This window comes from Camelus bactrianus, chromosome 12 (assembly GCF_048773025.1).
Source record: "Camelus bactrianus isolate YW-2024 breed Bactrian camel chromosome 12, ASM4877302v1, whole genome shotgun sequence".
Classification (NCBI taxonomy): domain Eukaryota; kingdom Metazoa; phylum Chordata; class Mammalia; order Artiodactyla; family Camelidae; genus Camelus; species Camelus bactrianus.
In genome coordinates, this window is record NC_133550.1 from 56,064,765 (window position 1) to 56,091,116 (window position 26,352).

At 34.0% G+C, this 26,352-nt stretch overlaps 1 protein-coding gene across 1 annotated transcript in view; it reads left to right on the forward strand.

Annotated features, from left to right (window-relative positions):
* Nucleotides 1-26,352, forward strand: part of ZFC3H1 (zinc finger C3H1-type containing) — a 46,574-nt gene that overhangs the window by 12,907 nt on the left and 7,315 nt on the right. Inside the window, exons 4-27 of the mRNA XM_010958866.3 lie at nucleotides 2,511-2,709; nucleotides 2,962-3,185; nucleotides 4,472-4,595; nucleotides 6,379-6,476; nucleotides 7,802-8,011; nucleotides 8,206-8,370; nucleotides 9,334-9,471; nucleotides 10,070-10,191; nucleotides 10,599-10,748; nucleotides 12,104-12,278; nucleotides 12,516-12,647; nucleotides 13,028-13,567; nucleotides 13,655-13,764; nucleotides 14,596-14,727; nucleotides 14,854-14,975; nucleotides 15,946-16,047; nucleotides 16,263-16,382; nucleotides 17,202-17,385; nucleotides 18,723-18,909; nucleotides 20,085-20,273; nucleotides 20,927-21,164; nucleotides 23,453-23,558; nucleotides 23,641-23,839; nucleotides 24,402-24,496. Of these exons, the coding sequence (XP_010957168.1) occupies nucleotides 2,511-2,709; nucleotides 2,962-3,185; nucleotides 4,472-4,595; nucleotides 6,379-6,476; nucleotides 7,802-8,011; nucleotides 8,206-8,370; nucleotides 9,334-9,471; nucleotides 10,070-10,191; nucleotides 10,599-10,748; nucleotides 12,104-12,278; nucleotides 12,516-12,647; nucleotides 13,028-13,567; nucleotides 13,655-13,764; nucleotides 14,596-14,727; nucleotides 14,854-14,975; nucleotides 15,946-16,047; nucleotides 16,263-16,382; nucleotides 17,202-17,385; nucleotides 18,723-18,909; nucleotides 20,085-20,273; nucleotides 20,927-21,164; nucleotides 23,453-23,558; nucleotides 23,641-23,839; nucleotides 24,402-24,496 (4,061 nt within the window). The remainder of the gene's footprint in view (nucleotides 1-2,510; nucleotides 2,710-2,961; nucleotides 3,186-4,471; nucleotides 4,596-6,378; nucleotides 6,477-7,801; nucleotides 8,012-8,205; nucleotides 8,371-9,333; nucleotides 9,472-10,069; nucleotides 10,192-10,598; nucleotides 10,749-12,103; nucleotides 12,279-12,515; nucleotides 12,648-13,027; nucleotides 13,568-13,654; nucleotides 13,765-14,595; nucleotides 14,728-14,853; nucleotides 14,976-15,945; nucleotides 16,048-16,262; nucleotides 16,383-17,201; nucleotides 17,386-18,722; nucleotides 18,910-20,084; nucleotides 20,274-20,926; nucleotides 21,165-23,452; nucleotides 23,559-23,640; nucleotides 23,840-24,401; nucleotides 24,497-26,352) is intronic.

Consider the following 26,352-nt stretch of genomic DNA (forward strand, 5'->3'; position numbering starts at 1 on the left):
GTATGGGGCTGGGTGTCTCTGTAAGATGATTCTTGCACTGCTTTACTCTGTTCTTTTGCAAGGGAAATTCTATCTTGCTTTTCACTTGTTTTCTTTCATCATTGCTATACCTCCATTTGGATATAACCTTGAAAACAAGAAAATCTGGAGAGACATCTCAGAACATCTCCACTGGGTTCAGTGAAATTGTATCTGTGTGTCTGTAGATGATCTTTTTGCTTTGTTTATTGAAACTTTTAATTTTCATCCAGAGATTCTCTTTTCCTATTTTGGGGGGATTATGCTGTGTGGGAAAGCGGAGTTAGACCTTGACTGGGTGTCCAGTTCTAGCTCCTCTTACTAGCTAGTGATCTTGTGTAAGCTACTTAGCCTTTTCTTGCCTCTGTTTTCTTTTCTGTAAAATGAGCTTAATGTCATCTGTTCTCTGGGTTGTTGTGAGGTTCAGGAGGTCGAAGTACAGAAGTACACTGGGTTTGACATGTAATTCGCACTCACTGGCCCAAGCCTTTTGTTTGTTGAATTAGAGAGCCGAGATATCTGCAGTTTCTTCTATTAAGATTTCAGTTAGTTTTTTGGAGTAAGTTGAAATGATGCAAAGAGCCTAGGAGCTTTACGAAAGAGATGGCCCTGAATTTAAGGATGATAATATGACATTCATGCACATACACGTACACACGTGCATCTATATGTTAATATGTTTTCGACTGTCCTCACAGTAACTCCGTAAGATAGGCTAACATCAGTTTTACAGATGAGCTAAGATTCACGTGGGTAGATTGTGATTTGCTTAGAGTGACATAGGATTTAAGTGTCAGAACAAGGAGTTTGAAGTTCAGTGCTCTTGCTTGTCAGGTTGCTGCTTTAAGTATATAGCTGAGTGACAGAATCAGTGGTTTTTTTCATTCCAAAAGGAATAGTAATAGTAGCTAAACGTAATCAAAGACTTTTTAAGTCTGAATAGAACAGTAATGATAACTTTAATTTAGATAAACTCTAGATCAGTGCTGTCCAATAGAATTTTCTACAATAACGGCAGTGGTCTACATCTGCACTCTCCAGTACGGTAGCTATTAGCCACATGTGGCTATTAAGCACTTAGAATGTGACTAGTGTGGCTGGGGAACCAAAGTTTTTATCCAATTTTGGTTAAATTTAAATAGCTACATGTGGCTCATTGCTCTCATTTGGACAGCATGGCCCTAGAATGTCAGTACTATGCTGTAGAATTTGGTATGTTTAAATGACTTAAAGTAAAAAAGACTCATGTTAATTTTTAAGCTCATTTGTTACATATATTTCCCAACAGTGAAAGGGTTAACAATATCCTGGTTTGGGTAAACTGAAGTGCTGAAATACATGATGGTAGTTCAGTTAGAGATTTATAATAGTTTATATAAAATGAAACCAGTAGGTAGGATCCCCTGTTTGCTTTAAGCTTAAGAATTAAATAATTTAATTGGATTAAAAATGTAATTATAATTCACCTATAAGAAAAAATTACTAGATAAGTGGTCCTTAACTTTTTTGAGTCTTAGCCTCTTTCGAGTCTCCTCTCCTCTTCCATTCATACACGTAAAGGAGGAATATACTGCTTTGTGTTTAATTTCAAGGGATGGGGAGGCCAAAAGACTCCTTTATCTCCCTCTCACCCAAGTCTCTTGGACTCCAATTAAGAACCTCTGCTTAGGTTGCCTGACATTTTCAGTTATATTTTAGCTAAAATGTGCAGAATGGATTAATACAAAATTTTTTTCTCAAAAAAAAGTAGAGTGAAAAAATTAAGAAGCTATTTCAAGTGGGAGAAAGTTCTCAAACATTTGCTCGTAACCTATCTGCCTGTTTTAACTTTCCTGAAGAAGTCTTGACTGTTCAAAATATTTTCAGTATTCAAATAAAATATCTGTAGCTTTAGGACATTTAATGCTCAAATATAAGCAAATGTTTACATATTTTTTCCTTCAACACTAACTTCTTTTTTCCAGTGTTAACACTAATGTAACAAATTATAAAATATATATTTTAAATAGTTTACAACTTTGAATTGACATTCACTGTACCTCTTCTCTGTATTACTTGTAAGACTATTAGAATCATGTGATTTTGGAACCAGTTTATTCTTCATTCCTTACCTCCCTTGGGTTGATTTCTTTTTATAGTCACTACCGTCAGAATTTTACTCTTTCTTGTTTCTGAAGCCAGTTAAATGTCAATCTCTAACCCTTAACTTTTTCCCCCCATGATTCTGTTCCATCAGTTGTACCCCCTACTCCACCCCCAACCCTTCACACTTACATATATACACATGCTCTCCACATATCGGTCTTCTGCTTGTATGATAGGAACTGATTTATTAGAGTGTAGGGCTAAGTTATTGTTTCCTCATTTATATTTACCATTTAAATACTTGCCTTAAAGCTAACTTTAAATTCTAATCTTATAGAAGATTTGATTTGGTAATATGTTTAAGGTCGAATAGTAGAATTTTTAAATGGCATCTCTTTCTTTTAAAGAAACTTGGTGAAGATGAAGAGGAGCTGTCTGAACTGCAGCTTCGTCTTTTGGCTCTCCAGTCAGCCAGTAAAAAATGGCAACAAAAAGAACAGCAGGTGATGAAAGAGAGCAAAGAAAAGCTGACGAAGACGAAAACCGTGCAGCAAAAAGTTAAAACCAGCACAAAAACACATTCGGCCAAAAAAATTAGCACTACAGGTGATCATTTCTGTTACATTCTTTTAATTGATTTCATATGTCAGTATAGTTTCTAGATTTTAATTCAGAAAGTTTTTTGAGTTGGGGAATTACAGGGCAATCCTATATAAACAATCCTATGTAAATAGACCTTAGAGGAGCAGCTGTATATATGAGTTAATGAAAATAATTGTTAAAGCTCTTGTTTTCTTTCATATTCTAGAAAATTCCAGCTCTAATAGATACTGATGTTTCTGTATTTTTCACTTGAAGCTAAACAAGCATTGAGGAAGCAGCAAACAAAGGCATGGAAGAAACTACAGCAACAAAAGGAACAGGAAAGACAGAAAGAGGAGGATCAGCGGAAACAAGCTGAAGAAGAAGAGAGAAGGAAAAGAGAAGAAGAAATCAGAAAAATTCGAGATCTCTCAAATCAGGAAGAGCAGTACAATCGATTCATGAAATTGGTTGGTGGAAAGAGGAGATCGAGAAGTAAAGTAAGGAGTTCAAAATATAACATCAAAACATTGCTCAAATCTCAGTGTCTTTATAGTCCTACTTCATGAAATCAGTCAACTGAGAAAAAATACTAAGGGCTTTTGTTTGGAGAGCTCATTATATAAATAACTTTGGGGGAGAAGGGAAGGTGAGTTATACTTAGGAATGTGTCCTTTTTATAGTTTCAGGTATTAGAAATAGAAATGAAAGGTTAAAATTATAGTTAGCAAAGCCTGCTTTTAGCTTTTTCATCACTTTCTATTATAGAAGAAAGTAATATTATTGAATTGTAGTGAGGACTTGTTCTAAAAATGGCTATTCCCTAAGTACAGGGGCAGAATTTCATTAGTTTTTCATTGTTGAGTGGTGTAGAATTAGAAATGTGCCATGATGAATTGGTATAAACTATTTTAAAGAAAGTTACATCATCATGTAGTAATGGCCTTAGTGCATGTGGCTAATTTATGTAGTTATCAAGCATTTGTGAGCCTTTATAAGTCATTGATAATGACTGAGTGAGAAATTTTCTTTTATGGATGGTGTCAGGAAGTAAACTGGAGATTTAATATTGATCTAGTGCTATTACCACTGACAAATTTCAGAATTATGAACTCTGTAAGTAGTCTTACTTTGAACTTCCAGGAAGCACTTCAATAGAATCTTTTTTGTTTTTAGAGAAGTATTATATTTGCACATTACTCTTATATCCCTCTGGATAGGTTTTGCTAGTTTTCAGTTTGTTATGAACTGTCTAGGAGTGAAACATTGTAAAAAGTCAAAAAACCAAAAAAAGCCAAGACACAAGCATAGTGACCAAACGTTTTTCAGTTTTCAACTATCATTAATTTATTGATAATTAAAATGTTACTGGATTATTTGGGCAATGTTCTAAACATGGTTTTGATTGTGTAAAACTTGAATTTGTTTATCTGATTTCTTAACTTGCAGGGAAGGAGCATTACTATTTATGACCTTGGTGTCATTGGTGTCATTTTCTAGAGGAATAGCTGATTATTTAGTAGCTCAGCTCGCTATGGGGGATTTCATCTCTATATAGTACTTGTTCACTTCGTTTTGTCAGATAGTTGTAAAATGTCCACCACAGTGTATCTGTTATATATATTGAATTTCCCAAATCAGATGTGATAGACATTCTAACTGGATCACCATGATTTTTGATACTGTTCCATAAAAGCTAACTATTAATTGTTTTATAATTTCTAGCCTAAGAATAGACTAAGACAGAAAAATGTGAAACTAAAAAAAAACCATCTTGTGTACTTAGTCTTCAGATCCTGACCTGAGACGATCCTTAGATAAGCAACCTACTGATGGTGGAGGAGGCATTTATCAGTATGATAACTATGAAGAAGTTGCTATGGATACAGATAGTGAAAACAATTCTCCAGGTATGAGCTAGAACTTTAAACATTTGCGTATTCACAATCACTAAATAGAAAATGGTCACAAGGCTACCTAGAACCTTGAAGGAAATGTGTAGTGAAAGTGAGATTTGCTGGTGGGTTGTACAACCAGGCATCATTTGGTGTTACAGATACTTCAAGAGCAAACCTCAAATGTGTCAATGTTAACCTTTATTTACAGGTATTTCTTTCTAGATAGCATTTTAATAAAAAGGCAGTGTTGTATGATTATTTGTTGGATCTAAAAAGTGTAGATTGTGGGAAAGATGAGAACACTGCTTTAAAAACAAACCTTTGACCTCTTAAGGATCTTTATATCTAAGACAATCTTTGCTTTAGTTAAAAAAAGGGATCTTTCTTGTGTTTGGGCTTCCTTCTGCCTTCCAGTGATGATGCTTTGCAGGAATATGGAGACGGGAAGTGGTACTAGTGGCGTCTCAGGACAGCTGGTTAGAACTGTTTGGGCTGTACCTCAGTTAGATTGTGCACTTCAGGATCTGACTCTCCTTGAGGGCTAGAGACTTGCTTTGGTTGATATTCAGGGATGATTGGCTGTGAGAGCAAATTAGAAACCCACTTTAATGTGTCTAGAGAGAAGACAGAATCTGTATGACTTGGGTAATATTTTAGCAAAAGTGCTCGTTTTCAGGTTATTATATTTGGGCTCATATTTAATAATCTTATATTTTGATTTCATAATTTAATTCTTTTTGGTCAATCTAATTTTCTTATTTTCAGGTTCTTGGAGAGGATTCATTGTAGTTCCCAAGTATTGACGATATTATTATTACTCTTTCTAGAAAATAACTTCATGGTCTACCCTTTTAAAAGCATTTTGTAAAAAAATTATTATGCAGAGAATGGATTCTTCAGTCAGCTTTGTAAATTTTAACTTTTTACCATATTCACTACAGATATTTACATTTTTAAGAAGTAAAATCCTTAAATAAAGGCCAGTGTGTAATAAATAATATCGCTTGGGCCACAAGTCAGCCCCTTATAAGGCATATGGTTAATATCCATATTGACGTGAGAGACAACTGGGACAAAGAGGAAACATTAATTTTCCTTAAGGCTATCTGGTTACTAGGTTACAAGGGTAGTCTTTGAATCTGCTATATTTCACTTAAGAAACCACTGAAGGTAAAATGCATGATTATTTTTATCTGCTACAAAGGAAGAAGAAATGCTAACAATTTAACTGAGATTCATCAATAACTATTTCAGAATTATTAAAATGGGAAAAATGTACACTTTAATGATTAAATACAGTAGGTAATTCTTTTCGTTCTTAGTCCTGTTTGCTTTCTATCCAATTAAAATAGTCCATTTGTTCACTTTTCTTTGCTCCGTATGAAGGGAAGAATGGGGTCACCACATCACTGTTTTCTTATGGTTGGGACATGTATGCAGATTCAGGGGAATTTTTTCTTTTATTAGTTCTTAAAAAGTATGTTTGTTTAAAAATGTATCTTTCTTGCCTTTCCTGCTCTATTCCCTGTTGCCACCATCAGGTGAAAAGTAGAACAAAGCAGAGAGTTTTGAGGGACTAAGTGTCAGTTTAAGAGGATGGCTGACTATATGATGATATAAGGACAGTTTTAAGTAAGTGGAGGTGGTCTCATGGAGGTTAAAGATTTTACTGCAGATTACTAAAACTCACTTGGACTCTATCTTGATGCAGTTGTATTTCTTCAAACATCATGAATTTATTTCTGTTGAAGTATTTCTGTTATTAAATTCTTACATTTTTTTTTTTTTTTAATAGCTCCTTCACCGGTGCAACCACCATTCTTCTCTGAATGTTCACTGGGGTATTTTTCTCCAGCACCATCTATTTCTTTGCCTCCGCCACCTCAGGTTTCTGTAAGTGAGAATTGATATAATTTCTAAGAAAATTTTGTTGATTTGTGTCTATTCTAATTTGTTTTGAGAAGCTGGCATGTAATTAATTAATGGTTAGATTTGAAGAGAGTGTAAAAAAATCATAATTGCTTACCAGAATTAATAGCCGTGAAATCTGTGGAATAAACAATTGATTATTTATTAACAGAATATACATTTGGTAGATTTTTTTCATAGCTAATTTTTAATCTCATGTTGACTTTCAGTACTTAGCATGTTTCCTTCTTTCTTCTCTTTGTGCCTCAGAAAAATTTCCAAAGCAGGATTAGATTATCTACTGTTCTGAATTTTTTTAGGAGGGAATTAGGATTTAAGTGCATTAAGGGTCTTCTAGAAATTTTTTCATTTCTCTTCTTTTGACATATACAGTTATTTTTAATTTGAAAATCCAGTAAAATAAAAGCATTGTCTATGCAAGTAAATTTCTTTTTTGAAGAGCTCCCAGTCCCTATTAAAAAAAGAAGAAAAAAAAGAAAAAAAGAAAAGGAAATGGAGGAATCACAAAGTAAAAGTTCTGAAGTTATTTCTAGATTGAAAGAACCTAGAGACCAAACTGACCTCTCTCAGGAGGTTTGTGGGAACCTTGCCATTTCACAGTTCCTAGGTAGACATCTGGTGTCTTCCTAGGAAATTTAAGATGAGGGAATATTAGAGCAGAGAGTGAGACAGAAATGTTTTTTCTTTCTTTCCTGAACTGTTTTAAATGCCAAGAGAAACACTGGAAAGCCTTTAGAGCAAAAATATATGCAAATTGAGGGATTTGGGTGAAGTTAACTATGGATAGCCTCTAAGAAGCCATTTACCAGGGTAGTGGTGACTCTTTTTGACACTTAATTCTTAAGATACTCTGAACTATTCCCAGAAGCACTTTGGTTCCTAATTTTTAATTTTTACTTAAATATCATGTGTTTCTGATTTTGCAGTATCTATTTGTTTCAGGTAGTTGTCTAGGGGGATAAACCCTGTAAAATTTGATTTCTCCGTTAGAATGCTAAATGAAGATTAGAACGGGAATGGAGAAGTTTGTATACTTACCTTGAAGTTGATAAATATTTCAAATATCATTGATTTTTATATTTTTGTAAAAATCACACTTTTTCATGGCTAAATACTGAATTTGGGTTAGTTCTGAGATTTACAGTATACTTAGTTCACGTATGGTTACAGCTAAAGTAGTAACTTGAAGTTTACCTTTTTCTAATTTAATGTTACTCTAGAGATAAACGTTTGGAATTGGTAAAATTTGCATTGTAATTACTGTTTTTTCTTTTTTAAACAATAACTAGTCTATACCACCTTTGAGCCAGCCTTATGTGGAAGGCTTGTGTGTTTCTCTTGAACCTCTACCTCCTCTGCCACCTTTACCACCTCTTCCACCTGAAGATCCAGAACAGCCTCCAAAACCACCCTTTGCAGATGAGGAAGAGGAGGAAGAAATGCTGCTTCGAGAAGAGCTACTTAAATCTCTAGCGAATAAAAGAGCTTTCAAGCCAGAGGTAATTTAGGTACCTGAACCTCTAGGTGGTGCTCTTGAGCTTAGTTTTAGGTAGCCCTCTTCTCTGCTAATCTGGGATTCATTGGTCTTTTCAGTTAAGTAGGGATAAGTCTAATACTAATTTGCTCAAGACTAAAAGGTGACAGAAATTTCTTTTCATTTAAAAATGCTTAAATCTGTCTCTTCTTTATTTAGGAAACATCCAGTAATAGTGACCCACCTTCACCTCCAGTTCTGAACAGTTCACAGTCTGTGCCAAGAAGCAATCTGTCGATAGTCAGTATTAACACAGTATCTCAGCCTAGGATACAGAACCCAAAGTTTCACAGAGGACCTCGTCTTCCACGAACTGTGATCTCGGTAAAAACAAACAAAATAACTAGTCCTACTCTTATACAAACAGCCTGTGAGAAGCTTTGTATGCAGTTTTGCTGTCTTATTCCTCACCTCATAGTTTATTTAATACAAACATACTTATTATTTGTTATGTATTAATAGTGAAATGGGAGCTTCCTCACTTGAAAATGGGTAGTTTATGATAATGTTTTTGGAGAAACATTATTTTCATCAGAGTGGTATTCTTCCCTCTGCCATTTCCTCTATTTTTGTTCTATATAAGTTGATCCGTTCAGATTTTCTGTCTATTCTAGAGCCAATTTTAGCAAATTATATATTTTTAATTTTTCCCATCTTTGTTTATGGTTTGCTCATATTTTTCCAACTGGTGACTATTCTGTAATGGAAAAATTTATGATGTTTATTGATATTTATTAAGGAGATTAAAATGACAATTTCTTTCTACCTTGTTTTCTAATGGCTTCAAAGTAAAGTAAATGAAGGAAACCCAAGATGAAATCTTGCCTCTGTTAGGTAAACCACCTTGGGCACTTATCCTCTATAGATGACCACAAAAGCCAAAAAGTTTTGTTAATAGTTATGTAGAATTATTAATTTTTTCTTTGATTTTTAAGAAGTTAATTTAGATAGCCTTATGGCTCTTCATAGAAAGTTAGAGAAAATAAAACTTAATGATGAAGAAGATGATATAGTAGTGTCCAGAAAGACTGAGAATATAGAATATTTTAGATTTTTGGTATATAACCAGTATTAGTGGAGTTGGGAAAATCAATTAATGCAATATAAACAGAAGGAACCATAGACTAGCTACTTGGAACCCATTGTTTTTATGGATTAAAATTCAAAGAGTTTAAGTGACTTGTCCAAGACCATGTTAAGTGACTTGTCCAAGGTAATTGTGGTAGTATCAAGAAGAGGATAGAGATACTTTCATCATCAAGAATAACAAATACACTGTCTTTGCAGCTTCCAAAACATAAATCAGTGGTTGTAACACTAAATGATTCAGATGATAGTGAATCTGATGGAGAGGCGTCAAAGTCAACCAATAGTGTTTTTGGTGGATTGGAGTCCATGATTAAAGAAGCAAGACGAACTGCTGAGGTAAGCTTAGCAATGAAAGATGAAAAGAAAAGTGATTTGTTGATAGTCATTAAAGTTCATTTTTTCCCCCTGAAAATTATACACCAGAGTTTTAGATTTTTTAAAGTAGTTTGTATTATTAGGACTTTGTATAATGAAGTGTATATAAATTTAGATAGATATAACTATTAAAAATCCCCTTTTTTTGTTTCCAGTTGACTAACTCCCTTCTTCAAAATAGTAAACCTGTGTAGATAATTGTCCTCTGCACTAAGGAAATTTATTGTTTTGGAATTACATTGTCAGAAAATCGTTTTTTTATTTAAGTGTATGATCTAAGTATAACTTTTATCCCTATTCCTAATTGCAGCTGTTGTTTCGATATGGTTTAGTTCAGTTATTTTCAAACTGTAGCTCTTAACCACTTAGTGGATTTGTACAATTAATTAATTTGGTGGTTAATGACCAGCATCATTTTTGTTTAAAAAGTTATAGAAAATAATGATGAAGAAACTCATTTATTTCTAAAAGTATATAAATGTGCAAGGGTAATAGAAAACATGGATCTTAGTGTGGGATTATGAAAGCTGTTGATTGGTTGACTTCAAATGTTTTCTAGCAAGCTTCAAAGCCGAAAGTACCTCCAAAATCTGAAAAAGAAAATGATCCCATGCGAACACCTGAAGCTTTGCCTGAAGAAAAGAAGATTGAATATAGATTGTTAAAGGAAGAGATTGCCAAGTAAGTGGCATTTTATGTAATTAGCTTTAAAGATATGTACTTTTTCAGTGCTTACTCTGTATACAGTTTATTGGCATTGGGGAATGAAGATGGTGGTTTTATCCAAGATGCACAGTTAATGTTTTTGTAACTTGCACAGGAGGGGGAGCCAGATGATCATCTGTAGACTTGAATACAGTGAAGCACTGAGATAAAAACAGCTTAGAAAAGGGTAAAAGCTGTTAGGGAGAACTACACTATGAACTTTGAATGTCAACTTGGGTCATGCATATTGGTCATCATGGGTGTTGTTAGTATGTTAGTCACTTAGTTAATATTTTTATTTTATGAAATAGAAACATCTTTAAAGAAAAATAATTTCAGTCTGTTCTTTGATATAGTTTATCAGCTCTTATTGGTTATTTCAGTCGTGAGAAACAGCGTTTGATTAAATCAGATCAGCTGAAGACAAGCCCATCATCCCCAGCAAACTCTGATGCGGAGATTGATGGGATTGGCAGGATAGCAATGGTTACTAAGCAGGTCACAGATGCAGAAGCAAAACTTAAAAAACATAGGTGAGTCTTATCATCCAATTAAATACTGCATGTATCTAAATGTTCCTGCATTAGAGGGATGTATTTTTCTGGTGTGTGTCAGTAATAATAAGTACACTGTATAATTGCTAGTTTCTTTTACTTAGAGTTATAGAAGGCTGTCATTTTGTTGAATTGTACATTTACATAAAGTAATAGTATTTCTGTTTAAATAAGAGTATCAGGGATTCAAAGGAGAGTTTTCCCCTTCAGATTTATCTGTGGCTTATTCATTGCGAAAAGCATTTATGAAACTCCTCATTTTGAAATTTTCTTTAAAACCTCTGGCATGTTTTTTGAAATACCTTTATTGGAAGCACATTTTTACTGTAAAAGATGGACCTGATAGTTGGAAATAGTCATTACTCAGTCTCCTCAGTAAGACATGATCAAATACGGTGTTATTATAAAAATTGATGTGCAGTAATGGTGAGATGTATCTGATATTAGAGCTCTGAAAAATATTCTTTATAGATAAAATATTATGGTGACCGTAAATCTCCAAAATTATCAATGAGAAATGGTATTGTATGTGTTTTAAAAGAGTTTAAATTCATTTAGATTCTATTTCTTTAGTAACTTTTGTAAGAGATGAAAAGATTTTTAGAAAATTCTTTGTCATTGTACTCCCCATCCTCTCTATCACATATTCTCTGTCTTTATGACTCATTCTAGATGTCAGTTGTGACTGTTGAAATATGGTAACTTTCTGCAAAAGATCCTTCATTTTTTTAACCATAGTATTTAGTAGTTGAAAAGATGAAAATCTACATCCATAAATTTGTCTTTTTGTCCTGTTTTTTTTTTCTTCTCAGTTTCAAACTTTACATCTGTTGATTAGTTAAAAATTAGACTGCCTTAAAAAAATTTAGACTTCCTTTTCCCCTTCCTTGCCTTGCTTTAGATAAAATTGAGATAGATATTATAAGTTAATTAAATGTGCTTGATGATGTTTATAAGATGTTTATTTGTGTGTATATTAGCATTATAAATGAAGCTAAACAGCAATTTTCTGTCTTAAGTCCTCATTCGTCAGAAGTCATATAGGGCCAGATTGAACGTTTATTATTAATAGCTTTTCAACTGTAATTCATATTACCCAGACACATGATTTTTTTTTTAAGATCAGGCTCATAGCTGCTTTCATAAAATGTAACAGTATCTATCTGAAAACTTACACAGTTGATGAATATGAAAATGCTTATCCACTAAAATACTCACCTGTGTATCATAAGTGTATTTTTAAAAATGAGCTACTACTATTTAAGTTTTTTATTCTTATGATGTTAGTCCACTAGTTTAGAAAAACAGTATGAATTTTGTTATTTCCCAATTAGGATTCTCTTGATGAAAGATGAATCTGTTTTAAAGAATCTAGTACAGCAAGAAGCCAAGAAAAAAGAATCTGTTCGGAATGCTGAAACAAAAATTACAAAACTTACAGAACAGCTTCAGGCAACAGAGAAAATCCTCAGTGTCAACAGAATGTTTTTGAAGAAGCTTCAGGAACAAGTAATGTTCTTTTTTTAAATGAAAATATAGTCTCATGTTTGCTACACATTTTTTTAGGCCAAATTTTTAATAAAATCATAAACCAAAGCCATCATAATGTGTAACCTATATATTATTCTCCACTGAGACCTACTATTAGCGTATTTTAATTTTCAGTTGAATACCCTAAAGCTACTATGTTTAAGAAGATATTTCCTCTCCCGAGATTTACATTTGCAGAATTACCTTATATTTTAGATTCACAAAGTTCAACAACGTGTTACAATTAAGAAAGCTTTGACTCTGAAGTATGGAGAAGAACTTGCTCGGGCAAAGGCAGTGGCTAGTAAAGAGATAGGAAAACGTAAACTGGAACAGGATCGCCTTGGAGTAAGTTGTTTATAGAAATATTTTATTTTTGGAAATGGGAAGGTTTTAGAGATACTTTTGAGGGTAAGAGATGTTTTAAAAGTTCAAACTTCTTTCTGCATATTCAAAGAGAATAAGATTAAAGCTTTGTTTTTAAATGACATCCACATTTTTGGAAGCTTGTTTTTAAATTTATTTTCACTGGGTTTTTGTTTGTTTGTTTTTTGTACATCATAGATTAACTAGCAAAACTGTTGGACGCATTTGTGAAACTTGTATTCTCATTATTGATTTAGTTTTATAATGTTGGCATTGTATTGTAGGGATAGCATAATTATCTTACCAAAAATTGTTTATAAAATCATAGGAATATAAAATACTGGTATCATCTTTTCTTCCAGCCAAACAAAATGATGAGACTGGACAATTCTCCAATATCAAGTCCAAGAAAGCATTCAGCAGAACTAATTGCTATGGAAAAAAGACGATTACAAAAGCTTGAATATGAATATGCCCTGAAAATTCAGAAACTAAAAGAAGCCAGGGCTCTTAAAGCAAAGGAACAACAAAATATCGCTCCACTTGTGGAAGAGGAACCTGAATTTTCTTTACCTCAACCTTCACTTCATGATCTGACTCAAGATAAATTAAGTCTGGACACGGAGGAAAATGATATTGATGATGAGATTTTGTCTGGTTCAAACAGAGAACGGAGAAGATCCTTCTTAGAATCCAATTCTTTTACTAAGCCTAACCTTAAGCACACGGATACACCTAACAAAGAATGTATAACCAAACCTAAAAGTACAGTTGAAAAACCAGAACTTTTTCTAGGGTTAAAAATTGGTGAATTGCAAAAATTATATTTAAAAGCTGACAGCTTAAAACAACTGATTTTAAAAACCACCACAGGCATTACAGACAAGGTTTTGTGTGGTCAGGTAACCGAACATTTCATATTCTTCATAAAATCTATAGAATTCACTGTAGCCCTGTTTGCCTTATGAAGGTATTATTTTCTCTTCCAGGAGATTTCGGTGGATGTGGATTTTGTGACAGCACAGAGTAAAGCAGCAGAAGTGAAGCCATGTCCATTTAGACCCTACCATAGTCCCCTTCTAGTTTTTAAGTCTTACAGGTATAGAAGAAAGATTCAGTAAGCTTGAGTTTCAGGATTGCTTCTTGTTCTTAATGATATCTCATCCTTGAATGTATGATGACGATGAAAAAAACTGAATCATGGCCACTAAAGAGTGGACTTATTCTTTCAGGGAATATAGAAATTACGTGTCTTGTTGTCAGACTTGAACCAAATAGGAAGTGATTGGTCTAACTCACTCCTGGGCTTATTAATTCTTACCAGATCCTAATTTCTGGCTACTTGTGGAACTGTGAAAAATTCTGGAAGATTTTATGAAAATAACTGGCATCTTAGAGAATTTTTAATTTTTATTTTTTTAGTTTTACTGTTACTGTAAGGAATGCATTGGCCAGCTTTCATAAATTGATTTGACATTTTCAGATGATTAACTTCATGGGAGGTTTGTCTTTTTAAAAGACTTCCAGAAGCTGTTGAATTGATATGATTTAGTCATAAAATTGCAAAGCACCTATCGGGTAGTATAGACTTTTTCTGTAGTGTTTTGATTGGCTGGTGATGTGTGCAAGAAATACCAGTATTGTATAGCATTTTATCATGTGGTGAGAAAACACTACTTTTAAAATACAGGGTATTTTTGTTTTTCATTTTCTATTTCAGGCATTTTATGTCCTGGGTGTAAAAGTAACTTGTCCCCATCACTCAATATTCTGGTTGTTTCCTAGAGTTAATTTTCATATTAAGGAAGTAGATAAATAGTAAGCTCAAAGTGTAGAAACTTGGATTGAGGAAGAGAAAAATTAAAAAGAATTTTTCTAAGGAATGTTTATTGAGCATCATAATGTGCCTGTCTGCCTTTCTTCTCCTTAGATTTAGTCCATACTATCGAACCAAGGAAAAACTTCCCCTAAGCTCAGTATCATATAGTAATATGATCGAACCGGATCAGTGTTTCTGCCGTTTTGATTTAACAGGAACGTGTAATGATGATGACTGTCAATGGTAAGTAGTTCTTATTTGTGAACATTTTATAATTTAAAAGACTGTCTTGGTTATTTAGCTCCGATATATATATGTGTATATATATATATATATATATGATTATCTTTTCTTGTTATTTTATTTTAGGCAGCATACACAAGACTATACACTTAGCCGAAAACAGCTATTCCAGGACATTCTGTCATATAATCTGTCTTTGATTGGTTGCTCAGAGACAAGCACCGATGAAGAAATTGCTGCTGCAGCAGGTTTTTAAAGACCTCTTGTTTCCCAAGTGACAGTTTGAATTTAGGCAGTTTAAAACTGTTATATTCCATTGTTGTTGACATCTTCAAATAGCTGTAAGAATTCAGTGCATTCATCTATGACACTTTATCTAGGTCTGCTTTGTTTAGTACAGTAGTCACTAGCCATATGTTGGTCTTTAAATTTAAGTTAGTTAAAATGAAAATTTACTTCCTCTGTCGCACTAGCCACATTTCAAATGCTCGGTAGCCGCTGTTGAGCTTGGTGGTGGTAAGTGCTTACCAGTAGGACTGTGCAGATAAGACATTTCCATTACTGTGGAAAGTTCTTTTGACGGAGCTCTTCTAAATGTTTCAGTTTATTTAGAAGAATATGTTAACATAGTTGTATAGAAATTTTACCAGTGATTTAAAAATAGGCCCTGTTTTTATTTATTACTGTTTTCAAAAATAGAGGAGGGTGGTAGAAGTTGAGATGACTGTAGTTTCAAATTCTACAGTGGAATAAAAAAGGACTTTTTACACTTTGACACTGTAGAAAGCGTAGATTACTGTCAGATATTGTGATTAAATACTGTTAAGCTTTTCCCCAGATTTAGTGCCTTAAACCATAAGTGTTTTGGAAGTAAGGGACTTGGTGTTTATTAAATTCAGTTTTATCACAACCTAGAATGATTACAGTGTCACTGAATCTATTTAATCAGTGCCAATCTGAGACTTTAATCTTCACTTACTTGTTTAGTATCTTTCAGGAAATACTTTTTTTTTTAAAGCCCAAATTGGGTACATGAAATGGTAGGATTCACTGCAGAAGTTAAGATAATGTAGGCCTTGTCCTTTAGAAGACCATAGATGTTTTTGACTAGTATCATTTACTTACCTTTAATTCTTAAGCTATTCTCTTCATACTCTTTAATTAGCCTCATGTCTGTAAACCCTGTTTTTTATGACAATAGCATTTTTCTAATTCCAGAGAAATATGTTGAGAAACTTTTTGGAGTAAACAAAGATCGAATGTCAATGGACCAGATGGCTGTTCTCCTTGTTAGCAATATCAATGAAAGTAAAGGCCACAGTGAGTATATATATGTCTGTCTCTCATTCAAAAGGACCTTATAGTTTAGGAGAGCACATTTTTTGGCATTATGTCCTCAGTGTGTTAAAAAAAAAAGTAATTTCTGAGTAACACAATAGACTAAATTTAGCTCTTTTTTCAGTATTGTTTGGGTAGCCTTCAAAACTATGAAAGACTAGTTCTGTTAACTAACAGTCTTCTCCTATCTACTTTAGCACCTCCATTTACAACCTACAAAGATAAAAGAAAGTGGAAGCCAAAGTTCTGGAGAAAACCTATTTCAGAGAATAATTTCAGTAGCGATGAGGAACAATCTACAGGACCAATTAAGTATGGTGAGAAGTAATTTAAGATCCCACATCATTACATTGTGGTGCTCCATCTTTGTCTAACACTTTACTAATCTCTTAGTGTAGTCTGCTAGCTCTTAAAAATTATCTCATTTTTTTTTTTAAATAGTAATGCCACTTGGCATTTTGAGGCAATTAGTCTTCCTTATGCTAGACTGCTCGTTATACTGCAGGACGTTTTGTATTCATGGCCCTTGTCTAGTAAACGTAAGGATCACTCTTTAGTAAATGTGACAGCTTTGGATACTGCTAAGCCTACTTGAGTGAGGAGAGGGGAGCAGTGTGGCTGCCTGGCCTGTGTCCTTCTTGAGCGCAGGCGTTCTGTTTTATCTCATCTCGGAGTCTGTGTTTTCTGACGTGCAGTAGCCTCACAGAATGAAGGGACAAATGAATGAACAAAGTAGTATCTGAATGAGTGACTTACTGTCGAGCATATCTTGCACTGTAATCTTAAATTCACGTATTTTGTTTACTATTTGTGGATTAGCAGATATGCTCTCGTGCTTATTTACATTAATGTAACACTTTTTCACTAATTTCAATATATTGGAATAAATCATCTTCAATTACAATTTTCTTTTACAATTTAATGAATGTGAATTGTCAGATGATGTCACCCTTAGAGTAGGGAGGTCATTTTTCACTCTTAGAAGTGTCCTAGTTTGGACAATAAACTGTATGATCACTCTACCTGAAAGCTATGAGCTTTAGATTTTTAGATTATTTTAAAGATGAGGCCAATTGATTTTTTTCTCGAGTCTGTGGATTAGAGAAATTAGAAGCTAATAATACTTGTCCTTATAGCCTTCCAGCCGGAGAACCGAATAAATGTTCCAGCTTTGGATACAGTTGTCACTCCAGATGATGTCAGATACTTTACAAATGAGACTGATGACATTGCTAATTTAGAAGCAAGTGTGTTGGAAAATCCTTCTCATGTACAACTTTGGCTCAAGCTTGCATACAAGTACTTGAATCAAAATGAGGGGTAGGTCCCCTTCTGATCTTTGTGTAAACTGTTGCACATTTATATTTTTATGTTTAAAGTTTATTTCATCTCTGATAATCAGGTTTCCTTCCTAGTATCAGTGGATCTCTGTGTTTTGACAAAGGCGAAAGCACTTTATTGGTTAAGAGCTATTAGAAAAAGTTTAAGATTAGCTCTTGAGTTATGTGCATGATTAGTGTATAGTTAATAAATTAGCTACAGTTTTTAACTTTAGTAGACTCTTACTTCAAAGTAGTATTAGTTAAAATGGTAAATTCTGAGTGGTCTAAGAATTAATTATAGGGCTTTTTAGTAAGTCAGGTAATCGTAATCTCTTAATAAAATTATGGTAAAATCACAGTGGAACAGATTAAATTTTATGTCAATTTTCATTTGGAGATTTAAAGCTTATCTAAGAACTTCTAAATTCTAGTGAATTGACTTTTTTCTGTGTGGTATTATATATGTTCAAATAAGATAAATAGTGATTTATCTCAAAAGTGACAGCTCCTATAACATAAGTGCATTTTCTAACTCCTGCTTGTTGATAGGATTGCCGAGAATAATCTTTTATTACCAGGAGTAATCTTTTGTTACTATAGTTTTAGAATTTTAATAGTTCACTTTTTGGTTTTTTTTTTTAAACAGCCTACTCTATCTTAAAACTTGGAATAAAAACATTTTTAAGGTAGCGCTACAGAATGCTAATACATCACACATACCTGAACATGGGGCTTGTTTAACTTGACTTGTGTGTCATTTTCATGTTAATGGGATAAGTTACAGTGTTTTCTTTTCTGACTCATTGACTGAGTGAAGGCCAACAAAACTGTACATAATTTTATGAATAGGATCATGAGAGACAATTATCTTCTCCAAGAGATAGCAAGACCTTGACTGCTGAAAAGAACTATTATATTGAAAGCTTTGATTATTTTGTGCTGGCAGTAGCTGGCCTTGAGGGGGAATTGTTTAACTTTTCCCATTCCCAGACCAGTGCACATCATAAAAGGTATTGCTGAATATGGACATAAAGCACATTTGAAGTTTGATAATCTAGTGGTTTTATAACACTGTGTTTTTGTCTGGTAAATGCTCCTTGAACATCCACTTTAAAAGGAATTGTTGGGCCTGTGGGAAGGCAGGACCTTTTTGGGACAGATGTGATTTAAAATCCTGATCTACCTCCCTTTGTCATAGGTTATTCTAGCCTTATGGTAAGTTCTAATAGAAAATGGAATTAAAAAGTTGACTTATTAGACTAGACTGATTTAAAAGTATTTTCAAGCGTTAAAGGAAAAAAAAAGATGCTCCTGCTTTTTCTTTTAAACATGTAGGCTGTGTTCAGAGTCTCTGGATTCTGCTTTAAATGTTCTGGCTCGAGCTTTGGAAAACAACAAAGACAATCCAGAAATTTGGTGCCATTACCTCAGATTGTTCTCAAAAAGAGGAACCAAGGAAGAGGTGCAGGAAATGTGTGAAACAGCTGTTGAATATGCTCCTGATTATCAAAGTTTTTGGACAGTGAGTAGAAAAGATAAAGTCGTGTGTGTGAGACATACCATAATTCTTTAGGTCATCTTAAATATTGCTATGTAGCTTAATAGATCGTATGTTTTATCTGCATCAGATATAATAATAGCCTTACTCTCGCTGTCTAGTAGCCTCTTCTCTAAATCAGAAAATATTTAGTGAAGAGGTGATTTGTTGTTGTTGTTGTTCACTTTATTGGTAATGAAAAAATATAAACATTTAAAAACATTTTACACTTTCCTATTAAGTAGTTTTAGTTTGGGCAAAGTGAAGTAAATTTTTTGCAGAGCACCTGAAAATAATTAAAAATTTTTTTTGTATATTTGTATGACATTTTTATGGAAGCCATGAAACATTTTGATCTTTTATTATCTGTCCTCATAATTTACGGAAATAATCTTAATCTGTAAATCATACTAATATTGAACCTTGCCAAGTTAAAAAGATTTGGTGAAAAAAATGGGTTTTTCCTCATTCTTACTGTCAGATCTATTATTTACTTGCTAACTGAAATTTAGAACAGAGAGATTTGAATAACATGATATCCCTTAATAAATGAACTTACCACTCTCACTCTCACTCTCCTAACTCAGTTATTGAATAGATTTGGACAGTGGAAGATGCTTGATTTTTTTTAACCCGGAGCCTTGTACCAAAGTTAATGCTATTGATCACCACATGTTATAGGGTGAAATGTTTTTCTTTAAAGTTGTTTGGACTTCAAAGGACCTCTTAATTTCTTGATTAAGTCTTTTTATTATTTTGCCACATATTTCTTCCATGCATACTATCTCAATATTTATATACAGTCACACACCTGAGCAATGCCAATTGTGTGTGATCATAAATGCGAGCTTTTAGCAATCCATCATGGTCTTGCTGCCGTTTACCCATTGATTAAAGGAGAGGAGAGGTGAAGTTGCTTCAGTGATAATTCTGAGTGTGTATCTGTATTGTTTTAGTTTTCATCCAATTCCACTTTCCAACTTGTAGAAGGGGAAATCTAGGTATAGCACTGGAAGATGAGTTCATACGTATTTGTAATTATCCTTTTTACAGGAGTTGAATTTTTACTGTGAGACAGTTTCTTAATGAAATGTGAGAAATCTGTAGTTGTAGTTTATTCTTATGAAGCAGAAATGATCACAGGAAATCCCTTTGGTCAGTTTCTGCACCTAGAAAGCACCTTTGAAGAAAAGGATTACGTATGTGAGAGGATGGTGGAGTTCCTGATGGGAGCAGCCAAGCAGGAAACATCGGATATTCTGTCCTTTCAGCTTTTAGAGGCTCTTCTGTTTAGAGTTCAGCTACACATATTTACTGGAAGATGCCAAAGTGCACTTGCAATTTTACAGGTAAACGTTTATTACGGCTTTAAGTTACATTTTGTAGAGAATTTTTTAAAGGTTTAAAACAGTAGAGGTAGCGTTGTTTAATGATAAGTACACAGGCTTTAGATTTGAATCTTTTTCTCCTACTTACTAGTAAATTGTGTGAATTAGGGGAAGTTTATGACTGTTTACTTCTTTGCTTAGTGGGAATATTCTTTTTTAGAGTGTTGATAAGGCTTAAATGAAAATGGTATATGTAGAATACCCACCAGAATAAATGTCAGTATTTAAACCATAAGGGGAAAAATTAGTCCATAGTAAAAATTTTCTGTATGGATTTGGTGGGTTCTTCTTGTGTGTGTAGGGGTGTGTGTGTGTGTTTAACTGTTTTTATCATACTAGATTTTGAATATCAAGACACTTAAAATGTACAAGTAAATAATTTTTTCGTTAATTATGTCATAAACTTTAGCATAGTAAAAATTATGTTAATCTTGTATTGATATCTCTAAAGAGTTTTTTTCGTTAAAAAATTTGTGACTATCAAAATTTTGACTTAGGTGTTTAAGAACCATGCCAAAGAAATAAAACAATTTTAATCTTCTTTGCCTTTACAGTTGAATCTTATTAGGAATATTTTTAAAAACACCTTCAGATTATTTTTCCATTTTACCTAGAATGCATTGAAATTGGCTAATGATGGAATAGTAGCTGAATACCTTAAAACAAGTGATCGATGTTTGGCATGGCTGGCCTACATACATCTTGTTGAATTCAACGTTCTCCCTTCAAAATTTTATGATCCATCTAATGCCAATCCTTCAAGAATTGTTAACATAGAACCATTTGTAATGCCATGGCAAGCAGTTCAAGATGTAAAGACTAATCCTGACATGTTGTTAGCGGTTTTTGAAGGTAAGGATAAGTGTTTCTGAATTATTTAGAACACCAACTTGTCCCTTATTATGATTCTTTATAATTAAGTGAAACAAATTTATCTATTAGAGTTGTAGTTTTCACACTTTATTATATAAGTGCTTAAAAGGTTGAGGGTTGAGTCAGGTAAGATGGGCATTGGCATCTGTGAAAGCCAGGAACTGCACTACATGACATAATTAGTTTTTCTGCTTGTGGCAGAGGATATCAGCTGAATACGTACATAATATGGCTTGTATAGATTCAATGACTTGATTGAATCATAGAACCAGGTACATTTTGTGAAGCAGTCTATGAAGGGGAAAGTTAAAAGACTGCATCTTATTGTTTCAAGTAATTAATATTTTCTCCATCAGTCAGTGAGTTCGATCGCTGCTACATACTGAGGTATCTGCTATGGAATAAGGTCTAAAGCCTTTTCCATTCTATTATACTTAGTAAGTATATAACCCACTCAGAAGGTAAAGTCTATACATCTGATACAACTATTAAATGTATAAGGCCATATAACTGTGTATTAGTATATAGTCTAAATTCTGTACTTAGAGGAGAGATCTGTGGTTCAGAGAATTACATGGTACAGGCCGTAAATCTGAAGGGAAGAAATTATTGTAGGTCTGGGCATGATCAGGGACGTATTCTTAGAAAAATTAGGACTTGGAGCTGGACCTTGAAGCTTGACTATGATGTGACCAACAAGGTGGGCCTCCTCAAAGATGGGACTCTTGTCTTATTTCTTTCTCTCTCAAGGGCCTGTAATGTCTGGCATTGTACTGAGTGCTTAGTAAATGTTTATTGAATGAACCAGAGGAGAAAGGAAGGAAACGAAGGCCATTCCTGTTAGAGGAGCTAAGTAAACAGAAACAACAGGGGTTGGTGCAGTGGATTTGAATGGAGATTAGAAGAAGGGAGAGTCCTTATCAAAGTGAGACTTTTGTGCTGGATAATAGTAGGAATTAAGCTTGATAAGTGGAATGATAACAGATTTTCAGGAACTTTGGAATGTAGTAGACTTGGTGGCAGTAGAGTTTCTTTAAGGAAGAAAGGAAGAAAGGAAGAAAGGAAGAAGGGAAGAGAAGGGAGGGAGGGAGGAAGGAAGGAAGGAGGGAAGGAAGAAAGTGTTGGAGAGAAATGATACCAAGGGTAAGAAAATCAACCAGAAACTGATGGCCGTAACTGAGGCACACAAAAAAAGAAACCCAGAAAAGAATGTATGCGTTGGAGACATTTTAGTTACCACATAGAGATAGGGGACAGATCAGGTGTCAGGGAAGAAGAGAAGAAATAGTCAAAGATGATTTCAGAGTTTTGAGATTGGGAAAAGGAAAGTGTATTAATAGAAAGTTGGTGAATTAAGAGACTGATTTTGGTAGTAGGAGTGGTATTCGTAAATGATAATTGGTCACCCAAGTGGAAATGCTTGTTGGCAGAAGGAAATAAGGAAGTATAAATGGACAATTATAGATAGAGAAATGTAGTTGAAAATTATCAACACAGAAATTATGTTACATAGTGCTTTAGAGTTTTTTATGTGCTCTTGCAGTAAGTTATTCAATAGTTGAAGCTATGAGATTTCCTTTGAGGAAATAGAGATTTCAAAGTATAGCAGAAAGAGGAAAAAGAGAAAACTGGGACAGTGAATGAGACCAAGAGAAAATATAAATAGTCACTTGGAAGCAGAGGCAAGAAGAAATTAAAAAGAAGAGGAAGAACATTATCATGCTAATCAGATAAAATGAATGTAGAGATAGTGTTTGTTTAGGTAGGATCCATATAAGTGAACTTCGGAAGTGCTGTTTCAGAATGACATTCACTTTTAAACTCAGCAAATCTGGGAAGTCATACCATGACTGGGCAAGGAGGAAATGGTGAGAGTTGTACAGAGGGAAACACTGGAGGACCGTTCTCTAAGAAGCAGCAAGACCAAGTAAAGGACTCTTTACAAAGGGATAAGTGTTTTAAAGAAGTAAGGAAAAGACCTAGTTTAGGGGGAGACATTTAAATGGCTATAGATTAAATGCAGGATACTTGTTTAGGTGTGAGAGCTTATATTGGATATTTTATTCTTAACAGGAAGATGAGGGTAAGAGATTACATTTTTTTTATGAGTTTGGAGATACCTGAAATGCCTTCTTATGTGTGAAAGCCGAGAGTTTAGTAAAGGTGAATAAGTGATGGTCAAACAAAAGAATAGGCTGTCTGAGAGTTTACACAGTCAAATAATTCATTCAGTGTTTGATTCATGTTATTGCAATGTTTTTGGATAGATGCGGTGAAAGCTTGCACAGATGAGAGCCTTGCTGTTGAGGAAAGAGTAGAGGTCTGTGTTCCACTTTACACAAACATGATTGCTTTGCACCAGCTTCTCAAGAGGTAAAACTTAACTGACAAGCAGTTAACCTTGTATTAAAAATGGATTCTTTCATGTGTTTAGATGTGTGTTTTTCTTGTGAAGGTATGAGGCTGCAGTGGAGCTGTGTAAATGTTTATTGGAATCATGTCCCATGAACTGCCAGTTGTTGGAATCACTTGTTGCTTTATACTTGAAAACACATCAGCACGACAAAGCCAGGACAGTGTGGCTTACTGCATTTGAAAGAAATCCTCAGAACGCAGAGGTTTTTTATCATATGTGCAAATTCTTCATCTTGCAGGTAAAAAAAAAAAAAAAGACTCAGAATTCTTAAATATGGTATTTTTATGTTTCACATTTTCTTACACATTTTTTAAAATGTTTCAGGCGTCATCCTCTCCAGGATGCTTTTCCTGACCCTAACCGTTAGGTATTTCTCCCTGCCTTAATACCCCGTGGATAGTTCTTTACCACTGTACTTAATCACATCACCTTGTAATTTTGTTTATAGTTGCTTTCTATACTTTGCTGAGAACTCCAAGGATAAGGACCATGTCTTATTCCAGTTTAGAGTCTCCCACCCCCAACACCTAGCATAATGCCAAACATGTAACAGGGCTTAATAGATAAATGGTGAAAATGGTGAGTGAAACTTGAGCCCGTGGTATACCGAGTGTTAAACCGTTTGATGGTTTGTTCAGTTTAATTTGGAGATCAGAATACGGAAGTCATCTCTACCCATACTTCCTCAAAAACCTAATATAATCAGTGATTTTTTTGGTGGAGGAGTTGGGGCGGAGGGGAGAGGAAGGTTTCTGCCCTTGAAAGCCTAATGTATATTCTTCCTTCTCTTTTTAAAATAGGATCAAGGAGATAATCTTCTTCCATTTTTGCGGAAATTTATTGCATCCTTCTTTAAACCTGGGTTTGAGAAGTACAGTAACTTGGATCTGTTTCGGTAAGTTTGTAGAACTCTTGATTTGTAGAAGAATGAGAAACAGCATAGCTCAGTGGAAAGATCACCAGTTTTTTGGTGTATGACATTTTAGGCTGATTTTTTTTTTTTTAAGTTAACTTGAACATGCTCTTGCAAAACTGTTACAAGGGCAGTAGAATTTATTAAAAATGGACACAAAATGTAAGATGCTTTATAGTCTTTGGATTAAGGCCACTAATGAAGGAAGTTACATATTAACGCCATAGTAGTTCATTCTGCTTTTAATGTATTGTCATTGTCGATTGTAACACTTAATACTGTAGCAACAAATTATCATGACAGTCTCAGTGATTTTTGATACAATGAGTTTTAATTTATTGGATTGGTGATCTAAAGTAGATGTAAATAATTTGCCCTTTAAAAAAAAAATTCTAAAGAGAATTGCTTTAACTTCTGAAATGTTGTTGAGTAGCTGCTTTAGAAGATTCTTTTCTCGACCATTGCTTTCTCAGTAACACAGAGCCTTGTGTTTATTGCCTTTATTTGCTTCCTTGTGAGTTCTTGTTCTAACAACAATAGGAGGCCACAGCAGGTCATAAAGAATAGTTTTTTGGGAGGCTTTTTAAAGTTCTCTTCCTTCTTCCTCCTCATCTCTCTATAGGAATCAGCAAACTTTTTTCCTTGAGGGCCAGGTAGTAAATATTTTGGGCTTGCAAGCCATATGGCCTGTCACTACTGGTTAACTGTGTTCCTGTAGCAGGAAGGCAGCCATAGACAGTATGTAAATGAGTGGGCTCGGCTGTGTTCCAATAAAAGTTTATTTATGAAAATAAGTGTAGTTTGCTGATCATAAGTAAAACAGCATCAAAAGGAAAATATTTATCATGGCATAGTTGTATTATTTTATGTTAGGAACAACTGAGAGGAGGAAGGGGTAAGCTGAATATCTCCTAAAAATATTCTTGTGGAAAATACTGATAAGTGAAGATAAAATCTTGGATTTATACAGCAAATCTAATGCTTGTGTATATTTTTCCTTGGAGCTCTCTCTGTGTATCCCACCCCACACCCCCACCCCATATAGCAGTGTTGTATAAAAACCTATTTTAAAAAATAACCCACATTTTGTTAAGTCTGTGGTCTATCCACTCAGGAATATTTTGTGAACATGGCAGTTTTATTTGCGATTTGGCAAAAAAGTTTGGGGTCACTATTCTTTCCTAGTCTTGAGTCTTTACAGCTGTCCTCTTATGGTAGCCAGTTTACTGACATAGTGATTTTAATACTCTTTCTGAAATTCTTTCTGCTCTGCTAAGTCTAGATTAATATCTTACAATTAATTACAAAAGAATAATTTGAAATGCAAATTACCAGAAAGAATTAAACTAGTCTATAAGAAATTTAGAAGTTGTTCAGCTTCTCCATGCTGATTTTTTCCGGTTTAAATTAGATTGCTTTAATGTCTCAAACTCAAGCAAAGGAGAAATTCAAGGCTGAACCAAACTTTTTTACGACTTGCTGGTTCTGGTCTTCCTTTGGGCAGGGAGGTAATTGTTTTAACTTAGGATGCTGCCGGTTTGAGCTGTGGTCAGTGACCTGCAGACCTTCTTGATGTCAGCTTAATGCAGCGGAATAAGTATGTGTCAATAAAAACTTGAAAGTGGCCTGCCTCCTGATAATCTCATCATTGACTAAGTCATCTCCTTTTATTATTTTTTTCGTGGAAATAGTCTTAATTCATAACCAAGAATTATGAGAAATAGATATCCTGTTCTTAGTTTATTTAGAAAATTTGAAGTTCTTATTTACAGAGTGTGCATTCCTGTTAACTTAGGAAATCCTTTTTGAATTACGTATGAAGAGAATGGTAGTAAGTG